General features: G+C 41.7%; 1 protein-coding gene across 2 annotated transcripts in view; it reads right to left on the bottom strand.

Moving 5' to 3' along the window:
• Nucleotides 1-25,921, bottom strand: part of LOC101741871 (organic cation transporter protein) — a 44,446-nt gene that overhangs the window by 18,100 nt on the left and 425 nt on the right. The window contains exons 1-2 of one of the 2 annotated variants that reach the window (XM_038019357.2): nt 15,105-15,637; nt 115-316 (exon numbers count right to left, since the gene is read on the bottom strand). In XM_038019357.2, coding sequence (XP_037875285.1) covers nt 115-316; nt 15,105-15,274 — 372 coding nt within the window. In that variant the 5' untranslated portion in view covers nt 15,275-15,637. Of the gene's footprint in view, nt 1-114; nt 317-15,104; nt 15,638-25,921 lie in introns of those variants that run through there. The other variant, XM_038019358.2, reaches the window with a different exon arrangement.

The following is a 25,921-nucleotide window of genomic DNA, read 5'->3' as shown; positions in this document are numbered from 1 at the left end:
CTGCGTCACTCAATACAGCGTTCACAAATGTATAACATTTAAATACACAATTATCTGATAACTTTCAACTATATGGTGTTGAAACTATAATGTGGTTTCCAAACTAGAACTGACCTCGGCAACAATAGTATGATCTCTCTCATAAACCCAGGAGTCGCATGTCAAGGTCTCGTTTGCATGAAAGCTGCCTGGGCCACAGCCACCGCCAACAGGTCGGAGCCGGTCGCATCGCCCCCCGGACTCGGGGAGAGCCCAGACTCCCCAAAAATCGGTGTCGAATTCTGGCGGTGACACTTCACATTCTGGTACTTTACATCTGTAAAAGAAATATAGCCATGAGCCAGTAATGATTTAAGAACGACCCGCAGGCCACGTCGGGTATCTAGGTAAGACCACTAATTCGCTGGGTATTGCACAGAGGTCCGTCTCTAACTCAACAAGTCCCTTACCTACATTGGATACCCGTTGATCCGTATGCAGCATAAAACGGGCACCGCGCACAGTCGCAGGGAACAACAGAACAAAACTGGCGTAGTACCTGAAGCGATTCAGGTACCACGCCAGCAAGCCATACCATAGCAAGTTTGTCTTGATCACGGACTAATTACCGGACATGAGATATATTCACGAACTTTTTCACGTTCGAAAGTGATGCGTTTTTTAGTTTTCCAGTGTGCTTAGTGCGAGTTTTTAACGTTCTAGATAGCGTAAAAGTCAAATCGCAGCCGAGTCGTTGTCATTCCGCCACACAACAGTCAGACGTTCCGATCGGGAGGGTGGCACATCATTTTGTGAATGGAACAGAGACTAGAATGTCTTACGGAATAGAACGTCTTCAACGAATTGAATGTCTTGGAACGAAGACTAGAATTGATATTTAGTGCCCGAGTTTGCGTTCGACGTCATTAGGTTGAATTTAGCGCTTAACATCAGGTGGTCCGTGAGCTCTTCAACTTTTGATAGCATTCGCAGTGAGTGCGTGATCACCGTTATTAATTAATTTTCACTTGTATTGCTGTAGCAAAGTAGGTATTTAAATCAGCAAGACTTAATCATTATGATCTACTAATATCAAGGTCATCGCGGCGTCCTTCCTCACGTGCTCAAATTAATATACAAAACGTGTTTGAGCTTCTATTTAACCATTAGGCGCCAGGACCGCGCATTGGTCATCACGTTAATACTTTTTACGTACGAATCCTTACGGAGACAGACACACCCAAAAATATTTTTCCATCTCTCTCTTTAACACAAGTTTTAGAAGAGAATGGACTACTCCTCATCAGTTACCCGCAGTTCGTAGGACTTTTCGTATTCCTCTGGATTACGCAACCTTCAACCATACGCCACGAGCGTGCTGCCGCTGGGCCACAGGGGAACATTCGTATAATTTGTCGAAATCATTAGGATTATTTTCTGTACCAAACAAAAACTGCAAGGATCAAATTTGTACGTTCAACATTGAATTAGAATAGTGTAGCTCAGCCCCGCGGGTCTGTAGACAATTCCCGCGGGGCTGAGGGCTGGCTGGAGTGCTCTGTGTCTTTGGCATACACATATAACCCACTGAGTTTCTCGCTGGATCTTCACAGTGGGTTGTAATCCCGATCCGGTGGTAGATTCTACGAAGCACTGATTTGCTAGGGCTAGTGTTGCAAACTTTTTCAAGTTGAGCCCGTGAGCTCACCAACCCGTCCGGGCGTTGCTGGAATAGCCTCTCAGGCTACCAGCGAACAGGTAGGGGAAAATACTTAGTCTGGCCATAAATACTGTTACAATGAAAAAATAAAATAAAAATCTATTGCAAATAACATTTATATACTTTTACAGTGTGTTAGTTTAATACATAAATATAAAACAATTTAAAGTATAAAAAGCTTATTCGAAGTGGTCTCCATTGGCTGCAATACAGTCCTTTAAACGTTGAGGCTATACGCAAGAGAGTGTGTGCGAGACACATATGCATATGAGGCAGCCAGTGCCAAAGTTTCCTAAGCTTATCATAGTTAGTATGGAGATAATGAGATGGGAATTAACTTCTCACTGCTTCGTAGGCAAAAACAATATCTACGCAGGAAAATAATGTTAACAAAGCCCTCTGTGCTTTATGGGTGAGACTAGGGATAAGCCGGTTTTGCATCAAAATTTATTATGTTTTAAATAAATTGCAATGTATAAGCGCGAATATGGAAAATTGTGTGTTAGGCCACTTTTGGCTGACGGTCTCATATCATGGCAGCACACGCATTGCATCCATTTTTTTTCTCAACAAATATGTTTTACCTTTTTTATTAGTTGTAAAAAATTAAGTCTGGTTGTAAACTATTAAAATATTATTATACAATAATCTATAAATCGACCGTACAACACACGATTCCCTATATCTATTTAAGAACACAAATTATGTTTTATGTTTTCATATAGGTAAGGAAATATCGGAACACACAAACTGGCAATACTGATTTGATCAGTAGATATGATGAGGAAGCTCATAGGGAAGTAGGTGCTAAGTTCCTTATCATCAGCGTCGCAACGTAAACAATGAGATGTTTTTGTAACCTTTGACAAAAATCGGAGCACACTTCCTTCCTTGATCAATTTTGTATGAAAACTAACTTAATTACGATTGTAATCGAGTCGACGGCGCCTTCTAGTGTAGGTTGGCATTTGTTGTTCTGTCGGTGTTGCGCTCACTTAACTCCTCCTGTACAGCTAAATCGTTTTTGATTTGTTGGGTTCTAGCCAATGAATAGATAAAACCTTGTATAATTAAGGCTAAATAAGGGACAATAGATAGCGCTGCAATGGATATCTAATTTTTAGGGTTTTTTCACGGCAGGACATCTGTTAACCCGACTAGTTTAACATAAATAGTAATTACAACGGAACTTTAACAAATCTGCAGAGATTCAATTATGTTGTTTAAGTGAAGTCAAATAAAACAATGTTTAATGTTCGTTAAGTGACTGTGATGTTCTAATTGAATGACCGTCGAGAACAGAGGCACTTGTTACCATACAAATATGTAGAATACCTACTTGGTGGGAAGCGCTACATTTGTGAAAGAAAGTATAGTATTGCAACATACTGTATGTTATAAATTGTATAGTAAAATTATATATCGAGAGTGAAGGACTTTGAATGTTGGGATTTCACTTCAGCAGTTCTCAGCCGATCGCTAAGAAAGCTTACGTGCACGCTGTCAGAGCACAGGCCGGGAAGCTTTCACCCAAAAAATGATATTTACGAAAGATAGCTTTTTTCTGCATTTTCTTTGTTTTTAAATAAAAGCTTACAAATTACTTTACTAATAAACGAATTAAACAATATACTTATGTTAGTGACAGCACAACGCCGCAGGCAACAGATAAAGCCTGTGTAATAGAATAGAATAAAAACATTATGATCAGATTTTTTTGGCAGCAGCTGCAGCAAGTGGCAAGGAGCTCTCGCGCGAGGAGCTCCCTGCCACTAAGTAGGTTCCTGGCTGATGTCCAACGCGCCGTGTGGCCCACACCGCCTCCGTGGCGAGTTGCTAAATGACGCAAGTGATCTATGATTTCCGGTAACCCCTCTACATCCACACCGTTAGTTGATGAAGCTAAATTGGGTAAAAAATACTTGCAATCACAATCCATCCATCCACTTAACATAGTGTGTGGGCGAGTGAAGAATTCCATTCACATAAATCAGGTGAACGTTGATCCTAACGACGCACATCCTGCCTCCTATTGTTGCAAAACGTACGAGTCCGCATACATCTTCATAGATCAACCTTAATATGCGCCAACTCGTTTTGAAACGTGTTACAATTTTAGATGTTTTATTACTTGTCTTGGTCAACCATCATTTAAAATATTTTGAAAGTGAATCATATCTGAGAAGGCATGTAGATAAAAAGAACAGAGAAAAAAGCCCAATACATTCAAAGCGCAGTCTTAATTATAATTATATTGGGAAAAAGCAAGGTTTGTTCGTAGTAGTAGGGAACCCCAAGCGGGGATTTCGGGACTTACTAAAGCGCGGCAGATTAATATACAGGGGGATACCTTGTACCCGGCTAAGTACCTCCACCAAATATGAACCTCATAAATAAAGCCACGCGTCCAGGATAAAGGTACAGATTAGTAAAAAAAATTTATCATTAGAAAATTTCGAGCGCGTCAGATTAAAGTAGAGTGAGTTAATTACATGCTAAAAAGTGTATATTCCACTAATCTGACAATTTGAGAGTCACGTAAAGAAAGGGGAGGGCTACAAAGTTGTAAAAAGTGTTGCAAAGCAAGGCATGTGTGTGAAAAATTCCAATTAATTCTACGCAGTACTTTTTCGTTAGTGCTCTTTTAAATATGGAGAGCGATAAATATAAGCAGCATTTTCGACATATCTTACTGTTTTACTACAGCACGGGTAAAAATACTGTTCAAGCCAGAAAGAAATTAACCGATGTGTATGGAGAAGGTGTGTTGACAGTACGCCAGTGCCAGAACTGGTTCGCTAGATTTCACGGCCCGCCTGGTCTTAAGTGGTTACCGGAGCCCATAGACATCTACAACGTAAATGCCGCCATCCACCATGAGATAATAGTTCTAAGGTCTCAGTACAGTACCATGGCTGCCCTTCAAACCGAAACGCTTCACGATAGAAATAGGCAGGGTGGTGATACCTACCCGTGCGGACTCACAATACGCCCTACCGCCAGTAAAACGATGTGACATGTCTCCACATGTCGCCACAATGGTTCTAGCGTTATGATGTCCAAGAGCTCCGATAAGCACTAAGCCTAAGGTAGCCCACCGGCATCTACATACATGGAGCACAAATAAAATAAAATAAACTCGTATCTGTCTATAGTAGAATTATTTTGTTCGTGCAGTTTGGGTCATAAAACATAGCCATATAGTTAAATCAAAATGAATTTTGGTACGTTTTTCCTCTACGTGCTTCTAAACCACGGGCCGCAAGTCACTAGCAAGCTATCAACGACATTTGACTTGATTTGACCTTCAATATACCAGTTTTTCTTTTTCCATTGGATACTTAAATTTGTAATATGATGTTCTTTAAAAATAAATTGCACAGTTTCCTTCGCTAAACTGGCTATGGAATTAGATTAGTTGTACCGACCGTATACGGCTACTACTCAAGAATCGGAATCTTCTTAGCTTACGGCCTGGCCACGGGGATCGGCGGTGCGAACAGCGAAGCGGTGGGCGAGGCGACCATTCGCGCAGCACCGTTTGCAGGCCACGGGTACTCACGTTCGCCGCCGCGACTAGTAAGGAAGTCCGACAGCGAAATGTCTATATCGAAATTATCTCGATATTGCTTACAAATTAATAGTTTTTTGGTTCAGGACCTATTATTTGGAAAAGATTGTGAAGTACATGATTTGAATAAGAATCGGAGTATACCTATAGATGGAGAATTCCACAAGAAGTACGAGAAATACTTTGGGTGGCTAGACTTCCAAATAGCTGGTCTAGCTAGTATTTCAGCTATTTTATTTTTTTATTGCTTAGATGGGTGGACGAGCTCACAGCCCACCTTGTGTTAAGTGGTTACTGGAGCCCATAGACATCCACAACGTAAATGCGCCACCCACCTTGAGATATAAGTTCTAAGGTCTCAAGTATAGTTATAATGGCTGCCTCACCCTTCAAACCGAAACGCATTACTACTTCACGGCAGAAATAGGCAGGGTGGTAGTACCCACCCGTGTAGACTCACAAGAGGTCCTACCACCAGTAATTACGCAAATTATTATTTTGAAGATTTCATTTTTATCACACGATGTTATTCCTTCACCGTGGAAATCAATCGTGAACGTTGAGTGTTGTTGAGTACGTATTTCATTACAAAAATTGGTACCCGCCTGATATTCGAACACCGGTGCATCGCTCAACACGATTGCACCGGACGTCCGTTAGGCCACGACGACTTTAAAAATATAAAATAAAAAATAAATAAAAAATATAAAAATTTCGGCGTTAATTTTTCGCGGCGAAAACAACTAAACTCATTTAATCACTGCACTATTCGCCGCGACTACCGCTCGACTCCGTGGCTCGCGCCGTCCGTATTCATGCATTTGTTTTGCTCGCCCGCCGCATCGCGCGATTCGCTCGGTACATTTCGCCGGTCGCTTCGCCGGTCGCCGGTGCGCGTGGCTTGTTAGGTACATTTCTATGCGCTTGTTTTAGTCGCTAGACGCTTCGCCGTTCGCACCGCGCGAATATTCGCATCGGCGAATGTCCCGTGGCCAGGCTGTTAGAGTTATTAATGATGTCATTAAAATCACGACTTTCTCATACTTCGTACCTACTCTATTACGCACTACACACTTCCTCCAGGAACGGGAGTAACAAGTAACAATTAATTCAAATGTCAAATAGATTATACTTTCATGAAAAGGCGTGTTTAAATGAATATAAAAAGATATTCCAAGTCAAATCGATTGGCAATGTGCAGACGGAATATTGATTTCTGCAACGATCCTAAAAATAGCTTCAACGACTGGAAACCTATCTAATCTTTTTTTGTTGTTGTTTTGATGGGTGGACGAGCTCACAGCCCACCTGGTGTTAAGTGGTTACTGGAGCCCATACACACCCACACACCCCACAATCTAAATGCGCCACCCACCTTGAGATATTAGTTCTAAGGTCCCTTGCAATAATTCTAGGCTATTTTGAATAATCCTATTTTTCGATTATCCTACGATGTTATTTGCCTAGTGGTGGCGGTCCGGGGTCGCTGCTACTATCGCTAAAAAGGCGACAAACAAATAGGCAGACATAGATTTTCATTAAAACAAAGAATCTTCTGTGATATTTATAACAGAACCCCTCTAAACACTTGGTTTATGTTTAGGATGTGTTTGAGCGAGGTCTGGAGTAGACCCGAGCTGAGGGTGGCGTTGTAGTCAGATTTCAGGTTATTTATTTATTATCAGAGCAAGACAAGACCCCATTGGTATGTTTAAATGATTATACATTGTCATTATAACTATAACATGGTCAGGAACGACAGGCTCTCTGCTCGTGGTAGTGGTACCGTCATTTACTATAGAAGAGCCCTGCATTGCGTCCCGCTCGATCCTCCCGCGCTCGCTAATATCGAAGCATCAGTGTGCCGAATCTCACTGACGGGACACGCACCGATCGTTATCGCGTCCGTTTATCTTCCACCGGATAAGATCGTTCTAAGCAGTGATATCGAGACGCTGCTCGGTATGGGGAGCTCTGTCATTCTGGCGGGCGACCTAAATTGTAAACACATCAGGTGGAACTCACACACCACAACTCCGAATGGCAGGCGGTTTGACGCATTAGTCGATGATCTCGCCTTCGATATCGTCGCTCCGCTAACCCCGACTCACTACCCGCTAAATATCGCGCATCGCCCGGATATACTCGACATAGCGTTATTAAAAAACGTAACTCTGCGCTTACGCTCGATCGAAGTAGTTTCAGAGTTAGATTCAGACCACCGTCCCGTCGTTATGAAGCTCGGTCGCGCTCCCGATTCCGTTCCCGTCACGAGGACTGTGGTGGATTGGCACACGCTGGGCATCAGCCTGGCTGAATCTGATCCACCATAGCTCCCGTTTAGCCCGGACTTTACCCCGTCTCCTCGGGATACCGCTGAAGCCATAGACATTGTAACGTCACACATCACCTCGACATTAGATAGGTCAGCGAAACAAGTTGTAGCGGAGGACTTCCTTCACCGCTTCAAATTGTCCGACGATATTAGGGAACTCCTTAGAGCTAAGAACGCTTCGATACGCGCCTACGACAGGTATCCTACCGCGGAAAATCGTATTCGAATGCGTGCCCTACAACGCGACGTAAAGTCTCGCATCGCCGAAGTCCGAGATGCCAGATGGTCTGATTTCTTAGAAGGACTCGCGCCCTCCCAAAGGTCTTACTACTGCTTAGCTCGTACTCTCAAATCGGATACGGTAGTAACTATGCCCCCCCTCGTAGGCCCCTCAGGCCCACTCGCGGCGTTCGATGATGACAAAAAAGCAGAGCTGCTGGCCCATACATTGCAAACCCAGTGCACGCCCAGCACTCAATCCGTGGATCTGTTCATGTAGAATTAGTAGACAGTGAGATAGAACGCAGAGCCTCCTTGCCACCCTCGGATGCGTTACTACCCGTCACCCCGATGGAAAGCCCGTCACCCCGTTAAAGACTTAATCAAAGACCTACGTCCCCGCAAGGCTCCCGGTTCCGACGGTATATCCAACCGCGTTATTAAACTTCTACCCGTCCAACTCATCGTGATCTTGGCATCTATTTCAATGCCGCTATGGCGAACTGTATCTTTCCCGCGGTGTGGAAAGAAGCGGACGTTATCGGCATACATAAACCCGGTAAACCAAAAAATCATCCGACGAGCTACCGCTCGATTAGCCTCCTCATGTCTCTAGGCAAACTGTATGAGCGTCTGCTCTACAAACGCCTCAGAGACTTCGTCTCATCCAAGGGCATTCTCATCGATGAACAATTCGGATTCCGTACAAATCACTCATGCGTTCAACAGGTGCACCGCCTCACGGAGTACATTCTTGTGGGGCTTAATCGACCAAAACCATTATACACGGGAGCTCTCTTCTTCGACGTCGCAAAAGCGTTCGACAAAGTCTGGCACAATGGTTTGATTTTCAAACTATTCAACATGGGCGTGCCGGATAGTCTCGTGCTCATCATACGGGACTTCTTGTCGAACCGCTCTTTTCGATATCGAGTTGAGGGAACCCGCTCTTCCCCACGACCTCTCACAGCTGGAGTCCCGCAAGGCTCTGTCCTCTCACCCCTCCTATTTAGCTTATTCGTTAACGATATTCCCCGGTCGCCGCCGACCCATTTAGCTTTATTCGCCTACGACACGACTGTTTACTATTCCAGTAGAAACAACCACCTAATCGCGAAGAAGCTTCAGAGCGCAGCCCTAGCCCTAGGACAGTGGTTCCGAAAATGGCGCATAGACATCAACCCAGCGAAAAGTACTGCGGTGCTATTTCAGAGGGGAAGCTCCACACGGATTTCCTCCCGTATTAGGAGGAGGAATCTCACACCCCCGATTACTCTCTTTAGTCAATCCATACCCTGGACCAGGAAGGTCAAGTACCTGGGCGTTACCCTGGATGCATCGATGACTTTCCGCCCGCATATAAAATCAGTCCGTGACCGTGCCGCGTTTATTCTCGGTAGACTCTACCCCATGATCTGTAAGCGAAGTAAAATGTCCCTTTTTTTTTTATTGCTTTGATGGGTGGACGAGCTCACAGCCCGCCTGGTGTTAAGTGGTTACTGGAGCCCATGGGCATCTACAACGTAAATGTGCCACCCACCTTGAGATATAAGTTCTAAGGTCTCAAGTATAGTTACAACGGCTGCCCCACCCTTCAAACCGAAACGCATTACTGCTTCACGGCAGAAATAGGCAGGGAAATCGGAACAAGGTGACACTTTACAAAACTTGCATAAGGCCCGTCATGACTTACGCGAGTGTGGTGTTCGCTCACGCGGCCCGTACACACATAGACACCCTTCAATCTCTACAATCCCGCTTTTGCAGGTTAGCCGTCGGAGCTCCGTGGTTCGTGAGGAACGTTGACCTACACGACGACCTGGGCCTCGAATCTATACAGAAATACATGAAGTCAGCGTCGGAACGGTACTTCGATAAGGGTATACGTCATGATAATCGCCTTATCATTGCCGCCGCTGACTACTCCCTGAATCCTGATCACGCAGGAGCTAGTCACCGTCGACGCCCTAGACACGTCCTTACGAATCCATCAGATCCAATAACCTTTGCATTAGACGCCTTCAGCTCTAACACTAGGAGCAGGCTTAGGGACCTCGGTAACCGTACTCGTCGAACTCGACAAAGAGTTCGCCGTGCAACCTAACCCATGAATCAGCTCGCTGAGTTTCTCGCCGGATCTTCTCAGCGGGTCGCGATTCCGATCCGGTAGTAGATTCATTCGCGAAGCAGCTACTCTTGAGCTGTTAGGTCTCCTTCGGAGGCGCTCGGGTAGCTGTTAGCAAATCCTACCCCTCCTGGCTGAGCCTTTGCTCGTCCACCTGTCCTGGTGAAACTGGAAAGGCCCCCGGGCCACCAGTAATCCTTCAATCATAAAAAAAAAAACATTGTCATTATACATATGTATGTATGTCATCAGAAAACAACATAACAAATCCGTCTGTACTTCACTATGATGCACATAGTTGTACTCTTAGATTAGCCTTTAATTGAAAGCTAACAGTTCGTAATTCTAAGAGTCGTAAGTCGTAACTCGCGACTCTCAGAGCGTGGTACTAAAAGTTCGCTTTACATATAATCTGTGTCAATGACAACTACAGAACGCACTCGGTAATGAGCCAATTGTCGATGCTTCTTACTTATTAAAGAATAACTTAATGATTGTCCTGAATTAAATATGTATTCGAATGCCGTGTCCTCATAGAATCGCATAATGTTGAGGAAAAGCACTAAAGGTCACATCCTCAGAGGCATTTATAATCCAGTTTCAATACCTGCGGTAAATTGCTTCTTTATTTGTATATTAACATTCATAACATGCAGGTTGTAAGCGGTTCACGTGCGCGGCATGGATGATCCCAGAAGACGTCGGGATCCTAGCGCCTCAGGGGAAAGGCGGAAATATAACGCCACTTCCAGGTCCTACAAGAAAGACATTGCCAAGGTGAAATCGGAACACGTTGGCAGAAGTTTGCGAGCGATCCATAAGCCCGGTTGCATCTTCGCAGTGATTTTGAAAACCTGCGCCCCTAAGCTAAAGCCCGCGCTAACGCGTTTGTATCGCCTATCTTATTGCACTTCATGGAATACCGCACATGTCCACCCTATACCCAAGAAGGGTGACGGTCGGACCCATCGCACAATAGGCCTATAGGGCTATCTTCTTGTATACCTTACAGGTGGGCTGTAGCCTTGGAGAGTAAGAGTGCGGCTCTCGCTATAAGCCTTGATATCGCGTAGACCTTCGACAGGATTTGACATAGGGCACTTCTGTCGAAGTTACCATCTTACAGAATCCCAGAGACTCTGCAGGTGGGTCGCTAGCTTTTTGGATGGGCGGAACATTAACGCTGGCGTTTCAGGCTCGGTGCTCTCCCCTACGCTTTTCATCCTGTATATCAATGACATGCTATCCGTTCATGGCGTGCATTGCTATACAGATGACAGCACGGGGGATGCGCGATATCAGAGTATTTTTCGGAGCGTGGTGCGGGAAAGACGATCTAAGCTTGTGTCTGAAGTGGAGAACTCTCAGTGGCGAGTCTCCGAGTGGAGTGGCAATTAAAACGTTGCAGAATAGAACACTAGAGGACTGTGAAGGTCCGCGTACAACGCACCAGGGAGTAATTAGGTGCCATTTAGACGATCAGGCAGAGAGATAAAAACCCAAATACAAAAAACAATGAACTTCCAATTTCCCATAAAATGAGATATTAGCTCCTATCGCGCAATTCACCTCAAGTAACCATAAAACGAGCAATATCCATGAGCCGTTCCAAAACTGATCAAACGAGACCGTGCACGACCCGCCGACGTGATAGATAGATAAGCTTCTAATACATACTGTTATTGCGATCTGAGATATTAACCAAATAGGCGCTTATTATTCGGCCTCGTTTGTCTCTGCGCTACAACACACAATATGTAAGTGGGAGCCGTGGAGACGACGCTGGAAAACAGTATTAATAATCCAAGCGACAAGATGCTACAATACTTGTCACGCTGTCAATGAGGTCCGGTAACAACTTTGTACCAGATGGGCCACGAGCTCGTCTGTCGCTACAGAGCAAATTTAAATTCTTATTATTCAGCTGTTTCCACGATTTAATACAAGTATGTCGATATAATCAGAGATTTTAATGAACCGGACTTTTGTGATGAGAGTTTTTGCTGAACAAAGACCGCATGGACCTTAATATCTGTTCCGACCTTGTGGGAAACACGACCCCCGCCTTTGAACCCCTCCTACAAAGAAAGTTGCTAATTAAAAGTTTATTGACTCAGGTGTCCTTCTGTGACCGGCCACGCGCGTCGAACAATGCATACTTTATCTAACAATGCTCTGTAATAAAAAAATAACACTCGGTGAAATAAAACCTTTAGAATAACAATAATTAGCGTGATGTTTTTTCTGTTCGCAAACAACTGCAACGTACGCGTCAGTAGAGAGGCTACAAGACCGTTGATTGGTTATCTACAATCGCGCACGTCGCCACGTCGCGTTGGGTGCTTTGGGTGCCTTTTATTCAGGATAAGTATCATGTGGGTGGTCTGATTAAAAACCCAGCTGAAAGGTTTTCTCATAAGCCAGAACATGAAGGGGATGCGACCCTGGTTAGGTTACTACTACTCATTATCGTATTGTGTAGTTGTTAACTCTCGCCATTGCCCTATCTAGTCCAAGAAGAATCCGAAATTTGGCGTAAACATAACGGAGCGTTTATTTCTCTAGCGCTTTCTTTTTTGCTGCATCGCTGATCAAATGTAGGCGCGCTCGAGGTCTTGTAGCCTTTTGTGAACTTACGTATGGTTACTGTTAACAACACACTATCTTTTTTTATATTCTTAAATGGGTGGACGAGCTCACAGCCCACCCGGTGTTATGTGGTTACTGGAGCCTATTTATTTATTTATTTATTTATTTATTTATTTGGGAAACAAACAGTACAATACAAAACATACAATATTTAAAAAAATATAGCTAAAACAATAACCAAATATGTTTCCACAATCAAAATCACATATAAGTAGACAGTGAACAAGAAGAGAAATTTAGAAATTTAAATTACAAAAAAAAAACAAAAGCAACACAATACGCACATATCATTTTATACATTAACTCACACTATAAAACTACAACACTTATCGGGCCAAATCACCCTATAAACACTCCAAAATAGCTTTTCTATATGCTACAAGTGACAAGCAAAAGATATCAGCATTAGAGAACTTAGCATCATACAACCTACAAGATCTACGGACAAAAGAGTTAGAAGCATATTTCGTTCGAGCCGTGGACATGTGGAAGGTCTGTTTAGAACGCGCGGAAATACGACTACATTTAAATGAAATTTTGGAAAGTAGATAGCTAGAATCAATCTCGTTATTTATTATTTTATATAAAAACATTTGATCCCTCAGTAGCCTGCGATCGACTAGAGAGACAAATTCTGTCGGTTCTGGAGAGTTAAAGCGACGACAATGGTATAAAAGATGCTTAAAAAACTTTTTTTGGACTCTTTCTAGTCGCTGAATATAAACATTATATTGGGGGTTCCATGTGACGGAGCCATATTCCAATATAGACCGTACAAAACTGTTGTACAACAGAATCAAAGTAGATGGTCTTTTAAAGTCTTTACCAACTCTAAGTATGAAGCCTAACATTCGAAAAGCCTTATTTACTATTTCATTAACATGAAAATCAAAAATCAAACTGGAATCCAAATAAATACCCAAATCACGAACAACTGTGGTGCGTACCAAAGTTTGACCATTAATAGAATAGTCATACAAGATATTCGATCTTCCACGTGAGAATGTTATAATAGTACACTTATTAGTATTCACTGTGAGTAAGTTATTTTGACAGTAAACAAATAAGTTGTTCAAATCATCCTGTAATTCCAAACAGTCGTTTAAGGACTTTATAACTTTATATACTTTTTTGTCATCAGCGTACATAATGAATTTGGATTTCCTGAAAACATTCGAAACGTCATTGACATATATATTAAATAACATAGGACCGAGATGAGAGCCCTGAGGAACTCCCGAGGGAACAGGTGCAAATGATGAACAAAAACCATTGAAAGTCACAGCCTGACTGCGATCTCTAACATAAGACTCAAGCCATCGCAGCAAATCACCGTGGACCCCAAGTCCATGCAATTTCTCAATCAAGATGTCAAAATTTATTCGATCGAACGCTTTGGAATAATCCGTGTACACCACATCAACCTGATGACCATCCTCCATGGAGCTCAATACATAATCCAAAAACTCACAGAGGTTTGTCTCAGTAGATCTATGGCTTATAAAACCATGTTGTTGCTCTATAATATGAGGCCTAATCAATGGAAATAAAAAATCATAAACTATACGTTCAAACATCTTAGGGATGGCACAAATTTTAGAAATTGGTCTGTAGTTAGCTATGTTATGTTTATCACCGCTCTTAAAGACTGGCACCACGAACGACCGCTTCCAAATACGGGGCATAACACCAGTTGATAATGAGTGATTAAAAAGAAGATGCAAAGGGTAACACAGCTGAGCGTAACATTGTCGCAAAAAAACAGGCGGAATACCATCCGGACCAGCACCCTTGGAAATATCAAGATTTTTTAAATATTGCTTGACTTTACCCACCGAAATAAAAAATGAAGAAATATCTACACAGTTAAGGTCGTAAGAAGCAGGGGTATAACTTAACGATGATGCTGACTGTGTATTGTTAGTTAAAAAGGCAGAACCAAAATGAACATTAAATAAATTACATATTTCAGAACCATCAGATGAGCACCTATCATTTAAGAACAATTCGTTAGGAAAATCCCCAGCACTCCTCTTGGATTTAACAAATCTCCAAAATTGCTTACTGCACTTCAAGATATCATCCTCACACTTTGTTATGTGTGCACAACTATAGACATCAACAACGTAAATGCACCACCTACCTTGAGATATAAGTTCTAAGGTCTCAGTATAGTTACAACGGCTGCCCCACCCTTCAAACCGAAACGCATTACTGCTTCACGGTAGAAATAGGCACGGCGATGGTACCTATCCGCGCGGACTCACAAAAGTTCCTACCACCAGTTTGAATCTCACGTAGAATAAATTTGATTATTGACACACGTATCTCACAAAACTGGTTGTCAGTTTCAAGTTGGTCATTTACGACGAGTGAGCTTCATGGATTCGCGGTTACCAACCTTCTAGCATGTGGCTCTTGGCCGGGACGAATGCATCGCTGATGGATCCCGGCAGATAACATGAATAAAGAATCAAACACAGGCTAAACTTCTATTGGCACTCACCTATACTGTACTGCACCGGTCGCGAAAATATACTGCCCTAAATAAATGCCCGAAAACAGTATGGATATCAGTATCGAAAGATATATCGTAACTTGGTAGCGACCGAACTGTCCCAGCTCCCCCCACACCGCGTCCATATCCAGTTCATTACTACGAGTAGAACGAGACATTGTCACTGCTACGTCACACAGATCTAAAACTCTTTTCACATCACAATTCCGTTTTATTATTTTATTTGTTGTTTGATACAGCTACTCAAGGCGCGAGCCGACGTGCGTCTGACGACTGTATCCTTATTCTTGAACAAAACGAGACTTAATCTAAAAAAATACTACGTGATAGTCTTCGTAGTGATACACCGCCATATCTATAATATATTTATCATTGATTTGTATCTTTGTCATGTTATTGCGCTATTGTTTAAACTTTATCCGCGAACTCAGTGACATTGTGTTATGTCGTCCACATAACACCTCGATCACTATCAGTGCCGACCGACACGTCCAAACCTTAAGCATAATATTTCCGTAATCAATAGGTACATATAATAAAACAATAGAATCCAGCAAGTCTCATAACGAAATGTATAAATCAATTCAAAGTGTTTTATTTATTGCTTTAGATGGTTGGACGCGCTCACAGCCCACCTGGTGTTCAGTGGTTACTGGAACCCATAGACCCCCAGAAGAAGCCCAGGTCGGAGTGCCGCCACTCCAGTAGCTGCGACGAGGACGGCGAGACACACGGTCGCGCACCGCCTCGCTCTTGTGGAGCAGCACAGCGTCCTCGTCGCGAAGATAGGACCGGACCTGTCGCTGCCGACCGTTGCAGCCGCTACGCTCACTAGCGACGAGTCCTGCCAGACCATGCTCGACTTCTGCGAGTGTGGCAGATAGCCATCATAGAATACAAGATATTTTACAGGTGCCTGAATCTCATTTACAACATTTTAAAGAAAGCTTACATAAATACAAGTTCCTAACAACAGCATTCGAACCGTCGGTCTACCGAACAATATCACCCGCAGGCGATATGTCCTGCCTTTGTCGTAATTCCCAAGCATCATCTCACAGAAGGAGGCGGCGGAACGGAAGAAGGAGAGCTTTCTTCCCTCTCGGCGCCGTGCCGCTGCCGGTGACGAGCCACTGCAGACCGTGCCCCGTGCACACCCCACGTGCCCCCTGGGCGCGAACACCTCGTGTGAAGTTCGGCCGCTGTCCGAAAAAAGCCAAACAGATGATCCACAATTTTTGGAGCCTTTATAAAACTTTAGCGGTATAGACAAAGAAAAGAACTTCCACCGAACGGTTGATATTGCTCAGTAGTCCTAACGTTATTATTCGGGACTGATCTTGATAATATCATTAGCACAGTTCAGGCATCACTCACATATCTCGTGTTCTACGAGAGTTACCGCTACAGAACATTCACTTACTTATTAGTAGTCGGCTTGGCGAGTGGGGGTTGGTTATGTTAATGTTAATAATAATAATAATAATAATAAAACATTTATTTCAGAAAAAATCCATAAATTAATAATAATACAATAGTCAGCACACAAACAGTTCAACAATACAAATAGAAAATGAACAATATACTAATTCAATTAATTAAATATACAAAGGAAATTAATTAGAAACACATAATTATATGAATACAGTAGTAACCACTCTATGTCAATATTAGCTATCATTATGTCAATCAGTTAATTAATTTGGAGAAAAAATAAAATAAAATAAAAAGAAAATCATACACATTTCATAATGAGGAGTAAAATAATAATAATAAGGATATGTCAGTCTTGTCCGGTAATTATACACATCCATTTATGTTGGATCGGACAATCAGCGCGAAAAGCAATCATCCCGAGGATGCCATTACTACTGTCTCTCACTCGTCTTAAAAAAGAGGCAACCTTTTTTCGGATTATAGCTTGATAGCCATCCGTCCGGGCATCAGCAAACATTTGCGACGCACTGCAGTAGGAAGGCAGCCGCAATAGCACCCTGAAGATGTTGTTATATTGAACGCGCAGGACCCTGGCAGCCCGTTGAGTATGATTCACCCATAGACTACTCGCGTAAAACGATTGGCAAAATGCCTTAAACAAAGAATTTTTTACTGGGGAGGAGCACCGAGCGAATCTACGGGCAATCATGTTTCCTCGGACCGCCAATGCCCTGCGCTCCCGCTCCAAATCTGCGTCATCGGACAAATCATCCGTTACAATGTGACTCAGGTACTTAAAACTGGTCACTCTCTGCAGTTCCTCATCATATAATTTAATTGAAGGAACACGAACTGGAACGGGTGCACCTGACTTACCCTTGAAAAGCAGAACTTTACTTTTTGCTTTACTGTAGGTCAGTCCATGTTCCCCAGCGTAGGTCTCGCATATAGCCAGCATCTTACGAATAGCACCTACCGATGGTCCCAGCAGCACCATATCGTCCGCGTAGCTAATATTATTGACGCATACACTATCAATATGACAACCGGTATGAGTGCTGCTGAGCTCACCGATAAGGTCATTTATGTACAAGTTAAATAACAAAGGAGAGGTCAGCCCCCCCTGCCTCACGCCACACTCCATGCCATATGGCCCGGACAAAGCTCCCGCCCATCTCACCTGGTTCCGCTGGCAGTGGTACCATTCCTGTAACACTGATATGACCTCAACCGGTACACCCGCCCTGCCCAGTTTGTCCCAAAGCTTATCATATAGGACTGTGTCAAACGCCTTAGACAAGTCTAGGAAGCACGCGTATACCGGTGTTTTCCTGTCCGTATAGTACTGAAATAATGTAGACTGAATAATGTAGACTAGTCTTGCGCTTCCTCGCTCGCTGTATATTATCCCCACGATGACCGGTCCTGTGCTGATGCGCCCGCTACAGATCCTCGGTCTACCATGTTGGGAGCAGCATTACCTACACTAGCGGTGACTGCGTACGGAAAGGTGCACCCTAGGTAGGCCTCCCTCGTATGTACCTACTCCTGATATAACTAGTCAGGTCATAAGTATTGTCACACAGTAAAAACTTTTCTTTTAGAATGCTGGCCACAAAAAAGTTTATTGAATTCGAATTTCGAATTGTTCATGAAAATAAAAATGTATACTTTTAGAATTTTACTCATTTTTAAATATGGAGTGGACGCTTAAAGAAAACTGTGTTGCAGTTATTGCGTTGCATCGTTGCGGTTACGCGCCAATTCAAATTTTTAACATACTGAAAAATTTGAATATAACCAAAAGATTCGTTTATCGTACCATCAAACGATACAATGAAGACTGTAGTGTAGATGACAGGTCAAGAATTGGTCGCCCTCGGTCTGTTAGGACTCCAGCAGTGATAAAAGCTGTAAAGGCGCGAATTCAAAGAAATCCCAAACGTAAGCAGAAACTGTTGGCCCTTCAGATGGGGTTAAGCAGAACCACGGTGAAAAGGGTGTTAAATGAAGACTTTGGGCTTCGGGCATGTCGAAGAAAAACAGGACATCGTTGAATGCTCGTCTAATGGACCTGAGACTGAAGAGATGCCGCGCTTTGTTGAAGCGGTACGCGGGAAAAAAATATCGGGAAATTCTTTTTTCGGATGAAAAAATTTTTACCGTAGAAGAGAGCTACAACAAACAAAATGATAAGGTGTACGCATACAGTAGTGAAGAAGCGAGCAACCGTATTCCGCGTGTCCAACGAGGTCATTTTCCATCCTCGCTCATGGTATGGTTGGGAGTTTCTTATTGGGGCTTAACAGAGGTACATTTTTGTGAGAAAGGTGTAAAAACGAATGCAGTTGTGTATCAAAATACAGTCCTGACGAACCTTGTGGAACCTGTTTCTCATACCATGTTCAATAACAGGCACTGGGTATTCCAACAAGATTCGGCGCCAGCCATAGAGCGAAGAGCACACAAGACTGGCTGGCGGCGCGTGAAATCGACTTCATCCGGCACGAAGACTGGCCCTCCTCCAGTCCAGATTTGAATCCGTTAGATTACAAGATATGGCAACACTTGGAGGAAAAGGCGTGCTCAAAGCCTCATCCCAATTTGGAGTCACTCAAGACATCCTTGATTAAAGCAGCCTCCGATATTGACATGGACCTCATTCGTGCTGCGATAGACGACTGGCCGCGCAGATTGAAGGCCTGTATTCAAAATCACGGAGGTCATTTTGAATAAACTTTAGTGTCATAAGAATCTATGTTTTGTTAAATTCATTTTGGTATATGAATGGTTACATAATGAATAAACTTGTTTCAATTATTTTACATTAAACATGTGACAGAATTTATGACCTGAGTAGGTAGTTTTAAGTATGTTTCAGTTTATTTTACGTATTTATACACGTCAATCTCGACTACAGTCAGTGAACAAACTTTGAACGTGGCTTCTAGTGCTAGTGATATTGAGATAAGTTTGATAAGAAACACATAAAAAACAATTGATTAATCAAAAGTGAATAACTAGAATTTAAAAGAGACACAAACGCGTCAGTATTCTCAGGACGCGTGTTGTTGTGAGCAGGCACGAGAAGGACACACCGTCCTGCCTGTTTCTGCCGCGAGCAGTTGTTATGGTGGGACAGCCGTTACATGCAATTGAGATATGGAGTTCATGAGCGTCGTGTCTATGGGCTTCATCGTAACTGCGATATAAACTCACGACGCAATAAATGTTAAGAAAATACTCCGAGACTTCACTACAATGTCACTGCTACCGTTATCAACAACCGATGCTCATGAAATATCAAAAGAATCATTGAAAGTTTGATAAGCGCTTAGATCTTATCGATGAAGCAATTACTTTTTAAATGTTTTACCAGACTTACTGAAATAACAGTTTACTTATGATTTTTTGTTGTCTATATTTAGTCGAATCGACTTCGTGTGGTGCTTAAAAGCTCCAAGTTGTTTTATTATTATTTTGCCAGACAAAATCAAGTAACAGAATGCTCAATGAGAGCTGTAAGCAATATTGCACTATATAGAGTTGAGCAACGAGTGTCATCTGTGTGCTGACCAGAAGGTCTCTTGATCTGCTGGTCGAGTGCAAGCGTCACGTTATAACATTCGAGAACATACAATTCGGTATTTATTGATATTGTGTTGATCTCGTGAACATACAGTATGGCGCCGGCAGCCGTTCCTTGTTTTGCAGTGAGCTGAACATCAACATCAGTACACCACAGCACCGGGTTTTGTGAGGTACTTAGACTCGTGATTGATGGATATTATCATTAATACTTTGAAATATATCTACATAATCGTTAATATCGTTATCAGAAAATCGTTGAGCCACCTCGCCGGGCCGCATGCTCCCCAACTGGCTACTGATCTAGATATATTATCAGGTGTCTATAAAAGAATATTGTCAGGTGTCTATTTTATTATTTTCGGATTATATATCCGCAATGTCTACTTTATGATTGTCATGTGTCGTTTAATTATTTTCAGTTGTCTATTTAACAACAATTGGTGGAAGATCTGCCGTTGAGTTTTCTACAGTTTGTTTAAAAATCACTTACTTCTGTTTAAATTAAAATTAATTTTGTAGTGTACATACGGTTAGCGTGGTATGGATGACGTGATGCGTAGAGAGGAGATGCATGTGACTAGGAGATGTATGGAAATGGTAGTGCAAGGTAGAGAAGAGGTCGACCTAAGAAAACATGTATGGAGTGTGTGAATTACGATATAAGAGAGAGAGAGAAGTGAGTGTTGAGATAACGGCTGATAGAAGAGAATGGAATAGAAAAATTCGCTATGCCAACCCCACCTAGTGGGATAAGGTGGAGAAAAAGAAGAACAACAAGTGTACATACACTAAAAAAAAAATATTTTACTTGATACCGCAATCACACTCTGTACAAGTCAGAGAATTCTAAAAGATAACGCAAAATGTATTTGGCGTAATTGAGTATCATAGTAGGCGGATCACACGTGTCTACTGTTTATTATCATTATTACACGTGCATCCAAAACAGTTCTACTTTTGCTTTGAAGGAAGTTTTATAGATAGCAACTGAAGACGTAGCCCATTGCTCACAGCCCACCTGGTGTTAAGTGGTTACTGGAGCCCATAGACATCTAGGTTTAAAGTCTCAAGTATAGTTACAAGTCAAGGAAGGTCTCAAGTATAGTCCTTGAGCTAGTATTATTATTTACAATCCATAATATACATATTGATGGGTCCGTCGAATATTCGATACACTTCTAGGTCCATCCCACCACTGGTGCACGCAGTAACTGAACAAGGCCACAGCTTACGCGATATTACGGCATCCGACATCAACAGCTTCTCATTGCTATATACATACGTGCCCTTTTAATATAAAACATGCGTGTCCAGTGCGCTCTCATATCCGACCCGGGTGACAGAGCTATGCAAAGCCGCCGTCGCTCGAAACATGTCTCGTCAGATCCTTCGGAGCCACTCTTCGTGCTTTTAGGCCGCTCAAGAACCGGTCACCGTTCTCGTCGAACTCGTCGAATGACGACGACCAATGACCTAACCTATATACGCAACCTACTGAGTTTCTCGCCAGATCATCCCAGTAGGTTGTGATTCTGATCCGGTGGTAGATTCTGCGAATCACTGCTCTTGCTAGGGCTAGTGTTAGCAAATTCTCTCAGGTTGAGCCCGCGAGCTCACCTACCCGTCCGGGAGTAGCGGACCGTCGGTCTACCGAGCAAATATCACCCGCTCGGTGGAAGATCTTCCCTTTGTCGTGTACCTACACTAAAATTCAGTAATGATTAAATTAACTGTTATCGCAAAATCGTAAGCAACTTTTGAACTTAAAAGACAAAACAAAAATTTACCTATAATCTATACTTATTTCTATTAAGTATGATGAAGTACGTTATAGGTAATAATTAATCAACTTATCCGACGGCGACGGGCAACTAAAAATCGCTCTCGCCCGAAACCTGTCTTGTTGGATCTCCGCGATTCACTCTCGGTGCTTTTAGGACCCTCAAGTCCGGTCACCGACCGGTCACTGTCCTCGTCGAATTCGTCGATTACGACGAACTGACCCATAGAATTAACCCATAGACACAGCTCATTGAGTTTCTCGCCGGATCTACTTAGTGGGTCGCGATTTCGATCCGGTGGTAAATTCTGCAAAGCACTACTCTTACTAGTATAAACTTCTAACACATTCAGTTATAAAAAGTACATATAGATTTTTCAGTAAAAATGATCTAGGTATTTTTATTATTTATCTATATATTAATACGTGAAGCAAAAACATTGTATCCCTTTTTACGAAATTTGCGCGGACGGAGGAGTATGAAATTTTCCACACTTATAGAGAATATAGAGAAGAAGTGCATAATGCTAATATTTTTTTCAAATAATGCATAGAAGATAGATTAAATGAATAAAGAAAACATTACACACACTACATACCATGTATTTGACGCACACACGCATGCATACTATTTATTGTCAAACTTTTGTTCTTGACGTCTGTTGTCAAATTGAGAATAGATTAAATATTGTTTGTCGTTGTTAATATTTTTTATAGTGTAGTCTTGGCGAATTTTGTAATTATAGAAGTATCTATTACAATCATGATAGTGTACAAACTTACAATTCCAATTAATTATAGTCGAATTTCGACTACTGCGGGACCACTAGTATTACTTAAAATACCTAACAAATAAGTACATTACTTACTTAAACCAACAATTTGTTTGTAATTTGTAATGTGTATATGTTAAGTTTGTTGTAAAAACAAAATAAATGAATAAGTCAGTTTAATGTCATAAGTTTTCTTTGAATAATTTTGCTTTAATTATTTGCATAATTAATAATTTGCATAATTGACCAATTTATACCAGTTGTAGATACAAGCATTGACGATGCATACCCTGTGTGGTATGATCGTGCCCTCATTAACTTGCTTAGAGAAAAACAGAAAGCTAATCGGCGGTGGAAACGTTATAAGAATCCATTGGATTACGATACGTTTTCAATGCTCAGAGGGAGAATGAAGGTGATGCAAAATGCCTGTTATCATAAATATTTAGCACACTGCCAAAAAACCATTAAATGTAACCCTAAAATGCTGTGGTCATACGTTAACTCTAAACGTAAATGTAATACAGGATATCCAGGTATAATGACGTTAGATGACAAGCAGTTAACGGGTAGCGACGACATTTGTGCAGCTTTTAATTGTTACTTTAAGAGTATGTTTGCTCGGCCAACTTGTTCTAGTTCTGTGGCGGGTCAGGCATATACCGGAGTAGACTCTAATAACTTCGCAGGCACTTTCTCAGTCATGCAAATGACAGTTTTTAAGATGCTTTCAAAGGTAGATATTAAAAAAGGCGCCGGTGGCGACCTAATTCCGCCATTTTTTGTGCTAAAATGTGCTGGGCCACTGCCCATCCCCCTGTGCATTATCTTCAACCGATCAGTTTCTGAGGGAGTTTTTCCTGCAAAATGGAAAGAGGCTAGTATTGTTCCTCTCCACAAAAAAGGTACTAAATGCAAAATAGAGAATTACCGCCCAATATCGATTTTAAATGTTTTTGCCAAATGCTTAGAGCGAGTTGTTTGTTAATACATTGGGTAAACTTCATCGTAAACTAACATCGTAAACAAAACTTTTTATTAAAAAGGAATACCAGAAGAACAACATGGTTTCGTAAAGGGTAGATGGACAACGTCAAATTTAAGCCTGTTTGTTAGCGACGTACATAGAGGCATGGGTTTTCAGTCTCAGGTTGATGTGATATATACAGATTTCGAGAAAGCCTTCGACCGCGTTGATCACATCATACTACTGCAAAAACTCCAACAGCTTGGTATACACGGGGATCTATACAGGTGGGTAAAATCATATATTTTAAATCGTAAACAAGCGGTGGTTATTGGTGGCAATCGTTCGGATTTTGTATCGATCCCTTCTGGTGTGCCGCAGGGTTCCCTTCTCGGACCTTTATTTTATATAGCTTACATAAGTGACATCGGATTATACTTAAGACATGCTCAGCATTTATTAAATGCCGATAACACAATTGAGGATTGCATTAAACTGCAGGAAGATCTAGACAGACTATCACTATATTACATAACTAACCGTATCACAGTCAATGTTGCAAAATGTGCACATATTCAATTCACTAGACGTAAGAATCCGATTGATTACAATTTTAAATTAAATAACGTAAGTCTGAATAATGTTTATTCTGTAAAAGATTTGGGGGTTTATCTTGATTCAAAACTTACATTTAATAGTCACTTTGAATATATAGTTAATAAGGCTTACAAAAACTTAGGTTTCATAATAAGAGTAACGCGCGATTTCACTGACATTCCTTGCATAAAAGTGCTTTACTATGCTTATATCAGAAGTATTCTCGAATACTGCAGTACTGTTTGGAATCCACAATACGTGACGCACGAGCATTCCCTTGAGCGTCTCCAAATTAAATTTGTCAAATATTTGAATTTCAAAAGCAAATTAAAAATTGATGGCTACACTGAGTCATGCCAAAAGCACAGCCTCATAACTCTGGCTGAGAGACGTGAGATGCAAGACATGGCTGTATTTCATGATATATGTTCTGGAAAGCTAGATTGTGTTGAACTGTCAAATAGAATACTCAACTTGAATGCCTCTGGTAAAAGAACTCGTCACACGCATCTTTTTCATGTACCGTTAGAGCGCACTAACTACGCGGCTAATGATATGTCTATTAGATTACCTAAGACCTACAATAAGTTTTATTCAGATATTGATATCTTTACAACATCCAAAACTACGTTCAAAACTGCCGTTTATAAGCTTAAGTTAAGTTAAGCTAAAGGTTTGTTATTGTTTGAATCTTTAAAATATTTACAAATTGAAAAATTATAATCTTTAAAGTATTTTGGGTGTTCTACAATTAACAATCAACGTTCATAATCAATTCGAGCGTCCATGTAAACCAACCACTACATTACACTCACACGCACTTACACGCACTTACACACATCGACACAACACAATCAGATTCAAACTTATTCTGCAAGTTATCATTCGACAAAATTTATCTACTTATTTAACTGCCTTACCTTTACCTTAGTTGGACTACCTGTGTTCATTAATCATGTTAACATTTTTTGGAAACATAATGTGTTACTTTAATTGGCTCATGTTTGTGAAAACATCCTCTGTACCCTGTGTCTAGTTAAATGCTGTTGAAACATTGTTGATTAAATAAATAAATAAATAAATAAATTAAATGGGCTGACAATAAGATAATTTTTATATTTATTTCACATTCTTTTAATTATTTTATTACAAACATTATATTGAGTAAATCTAGTCTAGTGAGCCCGCCGAGTAGGTACCACTACCCTGCTTATTTCTGCAATAATACTATACAGTTAGGCTCAAAGAAATAAGTCGAGATCATAATATCACAATCTTGATATTATTTCTGTGCTTAGGCCACTTGTCTCAAGGAGAGTGCCGACATTAACGCTGTCATATTTTTGATGTTAGGCACCCACTTATACCAGGTAAGCCGTGAACTCGTCTGACCATCCACAGAAATAAAAAGGTGATACCACACTGTCGTAACACTCAGGCTCACTCACTGCATAGAGACAAAACTAAGTATGACATTATATTTTCATAAATCAGTTGTATGGTACTAAGAGCAGCCCGCGGGCCCGCGCGTCTTGCCAGGGACAGCTGTGGGCTAGCGGAGCGACGACGCAGGTCACGTCAACACCGGTTTTATAATTTCGCATTCACTTGACACAGAAAGCGACACACACACACACACACATGCTGAGCTCGCTGATGT

The sequence above is a fragment of the Bombyx mori genome, chromosome 23, assembly GCF_030269925.1.
Source record: "Bombyx mori chromosome 23, ASM3026992v2".
Taxonomy (NCBI): domain Eukaryota; kingdom Metazoa; phylum Arthropoda; class Insecta; order Lepidoptera; family Bombycidae; genus Bombyx; species Bombyx mori.
Note: the sequence above shows the minus strand (reverse complement) of the source record. Positions and strands in the feature narration are given on the sequence as shown.